Below are 6000 nucleotides of genomic sequence, written 5' to 3' on the forward strand. Positions count from 1 at the left end.
ATAGTATTACACCAAAAGCTAGCCAGGTTTCCTTTCTTTTTGTGTGTACCCATCGGTGACTCAGTGCTTCCACTTTTCAGAGTAGTCTCCTTTAATCGAACAGTATTCAGTATTTACGTGCTACCAGAGCTTGCCTACTCCATCACATACCTCAATGTTACTTAAATTGCTTCTTCAAAATCAATCCATTGACTCATTTTAAGAATAATTTGTACCATGTGTGTCATTCCCACCCATCCTTTAGCAACCTCTCAAGGCACAAAGTTAAATTTCATATTCTTTTTCTTTTCTCAAAGCTAATTTCTCTATCAGCATACTCATATTTGGCAAACAAATTACTTATGTGATTAATTGATATGTGTGATAAAAGATATATGCACCACCTACTAGATAGCTGTTCGGTGTACTGATTACCACTTTGTTTCCAGAGCATATTTAGGGCTTTTATTGTTAAAATAATGTAATCATGTTTTATGATTTTACATGCCACGAGATGGAGTTCTCAGAAACCTAAGTCCACTATAAGAAAAGAAAGTGACAGCTGGAAGTTTGTGTGAAATACTGTTTTGATACCAGTACAATAATACATGTGTATTTGTCATTATCTGATGTTCCATTCTGTTTTGCTTGCAGCATCACAACTGGAAGGATGGGCTCCTTCTGCCTATTTAGACCCACTAGGTAGAAAATCTTCCCGAAATTCTCAGTCTCTTAGTGGTCGAGAGAGTGGAAGATCAGCAGTAAATCCTCCAATGGAATAATGATGGAAATTCTTTTACATGCATCTGCTACCACCATTCCACTTAAAGTTACAGCAGGTTCCTTGTTGCCTTCATGAAGAAAATAAGCAAAAGGATTTAGCTTGCATGGTGATTAAGTGTACTTAAAAATGAAGAAATTTGTATCCAAACTTTTTGACATTTTTGATGGTTATTATGATTTAGTATTCAAGGCAAGCAAACATTTCTGTACTCGATCAGAGTTCCTGTAAAACTGACAGATTTTGTTGCCGGAATAAGGTGCAGGTCATAATTTGCTGTAACTTTAATTGTTAACTAGTGTGTAAGTGTATATAATTAAAATAGATAAACATTTTTAAGAAACATTTAATTATTTGATAGTCATATGTCAGGAACAATTCTAGTCCTGTGCACAAATGTCAAGGACACCAAAAAGTGTTTTGTAAAATTTTATATGCAAGATATGTGCAAAATTTATATTCTGTTAATATTTGCAGTCAGGGTTTAAAGGATACATTCCATACTGTTAAATGAACATTTGAACTTATTTTTATGGAAAACAGATACAGGCAGTTGTTTTACAAACTGTTTGCTGTTTTGCTGTTCACCTGTTGCTAGTGGTTAAACAGTTTGTTTGTTACATGTTGTTATTAAAGATAATGTGGGAAGTAGTTATGGCTCAGAAATTAAAATATTTCTGTACAGTTAAAGAATCTTGCCAAATTTTATAAAATTTTGGCTTTCATTGTATTTATTAAGGTGTGTGAGTGTGTGTGTGTGTGTGTGTGTGTGTGTGTGTGTGTGTGAGAGAGAGAGAGAGAGAGAGAGAGAGAGAGATGGGGATGCTTGAATGACTATGGGTATGAATTGTGCAAGCTTAATTTTGGTGCGTATGTGGAAATGTTCCGTGTAAAAATATATATGCCATTACAAGGAGATGTACATAGAGCATATACATTATCACACACACAGAGCACTAACATATTCATCAAAATGGTGAACTGATTCCTCTATATAAAATGTAATGTGATTTTACTAAGTCATTAATACAGCAGTTAATATACCAGTACAGCCTACCATCCCTTATTATATTTCATAATTTATATATAAATTTATAGTACCAATGAAGATGTTTCTCATTTGATAAGCAAGTGTTTGTGTCATTTATTCACAAATGTGTAAATGGTGATGCCGGGATGATTACAGTAGATGCTATTGAATTCCATAGAAGTTACATAAGAGCCTCTGTTCCATTTTTAGTGTTGCCCATATAATGAACAGCAAGATTTATGTCCAGTATCTTTTCAATGAAACACAAATAGTCTAATTATACCTCTATTGCCGCCATATCCAGTGAAGAATGCTATCTGGAGCAAGAAATTGTTGTACATCATGTAAAATTCTTACTTTCTTACTTTCCTTCTCTTACTTCCTTCTCTTACTTTCTTCTTTCAGCTTCTACACTGTGGAGGACATAAGAGTTTAGTATCTAATAATTTAACGTTTCTAGGTCCTAAAAAAAATTCATTTTTATGCATTTATCTCAGAAAAATTGTGTGCGTTTGTTGAGAAAAGCCAGTACTTTCTTAAAGTTTATTTTCAAAGGCTTTTGCTAAGTAAAAGAACTGATTTCTAAATCACCCTCAAGGAACTGTTGGGAGACTCTGCAAACTTATTAATACAGAATTATATACTGAATGATGAACTCTTAATGTGTTACATGCTAAATTGCCTAGTCAAAACAGGTATCATGTCTTCTTGTGTTATACTTGATTTTAATGTGGTCTTTTACAGAATTTTCATTAATTAACATGTAAATTTGTACCACACTTGAGGCACCAACCTGGGTTTCCTTGTTTTTTGTTTCTAGTCACCTGAGTTAACAGGCTGTCCTATTTCTGTGAAGAGACTGTATGTGATTATTCTATTTAGAACTACTTGTAGTGTTTCTGTGAATCTACTTTGAACATTAAACAGCTGAAAATACCTGGTTATTTCCTTACTGTGTCAACTTCATACCTAACTTTGTAGTTGAGATCTTGCTGTCTAGTATTACTCAGAGGTTCAGTGAAAAATCCTTACTGATTATTTTATATAATAGTGTCTTCTTGTACAGTCTGAAAAATTAAATGAACGTGTTTAACCTGCAGCAAGGTGCTGGAATTTACCAGTGGCCTGTTCAGTTGGGGTAAATTCAGTAAAAAAGTATTTGAGGATACATGTTACTTCAGCTTACTTGGTGGTGGCACCCTGTTTGTAAACCATTTGCTACCTAGTCTTGCAGAGAAAATTGAGTATTTTTTTCTTTGATTCTAAAATGCAGAGGTCATTGTTTTAGGAACTGCTAAATTCGTATTTACTAAAATTAATTATGCAGAACATTTTGATATGATCAGCCCTGCCAACATTTACAAGCTCAAATCTGTTCTGCAGTTCAACACCTTTCTCAGGTGCAGCACTTTCTCTCGTCGTAATATTGTATTATTCCCAAGTCATGAAAACATAATTCGTCTAACAGTGACAACTTAAATGTCACCATCGAGTCATTTGATGTTTGTTATGTTGACATGGCATTATTAAATTTGGTTATCTGTGGGATTAATTTCAAGTCAGACAATCAACTACTCTGGGCTCTTCCTGCCGTATACAGTCATTGCTGAAAATCTCTCTCTTGCTTTTCATATCTGTTTTTTCAGTACATGTTGATTCCTGTAGAGAACTTCTTAGTTTGGGAGCTGTCTTTTCTATCTTGATAACTTCCAAGGTTCTACTTGATGGGAGACCAAAGCTTCAGAATACAACATAGAAAGAAATATTACTGGCTGGGGAAAGAGACCACAAGAATAAGCACTTAAACTCAGAGCTCCACATCAGAAAGCCACAATTCTTGAACCAAGATTATTTCCCAGGTACTCACTGTGAATTTCTCCCACATGGAATACCATTAACAGTTTCTAAAATCACTCCATGATGAACATCCATGAAATGCAGTTCTGAAGCAAAAAGCATTATTACAGTCACGCAGCTGTAGCTTTGGAATCTCCTTCCTTAACTTAAGAGTTCACTATGAACTAAAGTTTGAGTTGGTGCTCAGTCACTAGATGAGTACTATTCATGATGAACACTGATCCCCCACTGTGAGTAGCAATAAATGTCTCACATGCTCTCTGGGAAATTTGACAACTGCCTTATGTGACCCCCCACCCAGCATAACATCAATTAGTTCATAAAGCACGCAGTAACACCCATTAATTCTATCTTCGTTGCGCTGCTGATGCATCTCTAGCTGTACATGTGTATTTACTTTCTTTTCTGTCTTTCAAATTAAAAACAGTGTTGTTACATCATGATGGTGGTGGTTGTGATTCAGTAATTATTCCATGCAGTTGCAATAACGCAGTGACTTGAGGGACATTCTCCTCTGTCATAATCATCTAGTTTCTGACACGCAGTCTTTTCAGAATTCATAGTTTCTAGGCAACTGCTGCTATATTCATCATAAAAGACACCATTGAACTATTCCCACACACTCACTTCTGCCTCCATCTCCTTTATACATAATTATGTTGCTGTATTTATTTATTATTATTTTTAATTGAGCATGGCTTCCCATGCCCTGTCCTCTTTTAGCACTTAAACAGACAAAATGATAGGCCTAAGTAAGATGTCAGATAAACATGAAGTTTATACAGTGGTCACCCATTTAACTGCATTAGTGTTGAGCATATTTGATGGGTAAAGTGGAGAAACAACATTAATGTTCAGTTGGTGACAATGCACCTAAATACCTGTTGTAGGTATCAAAATCTGTCTTATATTATTTTGTGTGATGTCTGAAACCTATAATTAATTGCTATCAGTTGCTTCTTGAGGCCAACAAGAGAGTCTACTAAATGTCTTTTATGCTGTGTTTACAATACTTGTTGTCCTGGCATAAGGTTTTGGTGTCTGTCATTACTATGCAGCTGTTGTTACTAGGGCTAACATAGACTTTGAGCATTTCCTGTAACACATGTCCTTGCAAATCTTTCCTGTATTTAGGTATTCTAAAATCTACACATTTTGGTTTCATGCTTTACAGAAATCATTAATATTTTGTAGACAGGTACTTCCTTTCAGTCATTCAACAGAACAAGCTTATGGTTAATTTTAGGGTGCTGCATTTGCTGTACTCATAATATTTCATATCAGTTATTTTTCCTTTCTCTTCTTTAATTCTCTTCTTGAGCTAAGGAACAAAACAAGTATTGTTAAGTTGTGTGTAATGAGTCATGGAGACCAATCCAACAAATATAAATACTGCAAAAATTCCTACCAGAAATGAATTGAGAAGCTGAATAGAACAGTAGTTCGGTAATGGAAAAAGTAAATGCTTTTGTTGTGATAGGAATACTATTATTGTATGTGATTCCTTAATCAGTTCAAATACTGAAGTTTCAAACAATGCTAAGTAAAGAGAACTACTGTAATCATCTCTTTCACTCATATTACTTCAGTTTGTACCTTTTCTTAACAAGCCTTTTAATTTGATTGCAGGTTTTCTACAATACATTTTGCACACATGCATTTCTTGATATTTTCATTTGAATTGTATTACTTGAGAATATAGACAGTAATTGTATATTATACACATTTAAAGTACCAAACCAGGATTAGAAAAATCATGTTTTTCAAAAGTTGTTGTTACCCAAATTTAACATTTCCAAAGTAAGATGCTAAGAATGTGAATTTTTAATTGACAATCAGTATTTAAATAAGTATTTATGACTAGTAATTCAAAGTTAAGTTGATGAAATTTGTGTTATGCTTGTGTGTGCTATTTGAAGTTACCAAAACTTTTAAGTGTGCATGTGTAAGAATACATCATAATCATAAATGTATGCCGCTATCTGTAAATCAATTTCAACAAAGCTGTTTTTGTACCATTTGGGCAACAAATCATTGTAATACATTCCAGCTCATTACCTTTTAATACAGCAATCCGAATTTGTGTCTTGAACAGTAATAACAGTGTCAATGACCTCTTCTGTATGTGTACTATAAACAAATGATGTACTTTAAAGATCAAAGTTCCCTTAATTTGTTAATTTGAACTTGGATTTTATGTCCATTTACCAACTAAGCATTCCTTTATAGATATCAGTACTGCTTTCTTGTGATAACATATTGTATTTTGTACTGTATTCAGTCCTTTTATAACACTCACCGTCAACTTAGAATTTTTTAATGGTTCTGTAAATTAAATAAAGTACCAGTATTG

At 33.9% G+C, this 6000-nt stretch overlaps 1 protein-coding gene across 1 annotated transcript in view; it reads left to right on the forward strand.

Annotated features, from left to right (window-relative positions):
• Positions 1–1007, forward strand: part of LOC124622658 (guanine nucleotide exchange factor DBS-like) — a 199165-nt gene extending 198158 nt beyond the window's left edge. The window contains exon 21 of the mRNA XM_047148453.1: positions 634–1007. Within this exon, the coding sequence (XP_047004409.1) occupies positions 634–761 (128 nt within the window). The 3' untranslated portion in view covers positions 762–1007. The remainder of the gene's footprint in view (positions 1–633) is intronic.
• The last annotated feature ends 4993 nt before the right edge of the window (positions 1008–6000 follow it).

This window comes from Schistocerca americana, chromosome 1, assembly GCF_021461395.2.
Source record: "Schistocerca americana isolate TAMUIC-IGC-003095 chromosome 1, iqSchAmer2.1, whole genome shotgun sequence".
Taxonomy (NCBI): domain Eukaryota; kingdom Metazoa; phylum Arthropoda; class Insecta; order Orthoptera; family Acrididae; genus Schistocerca; species Schistocerca americana.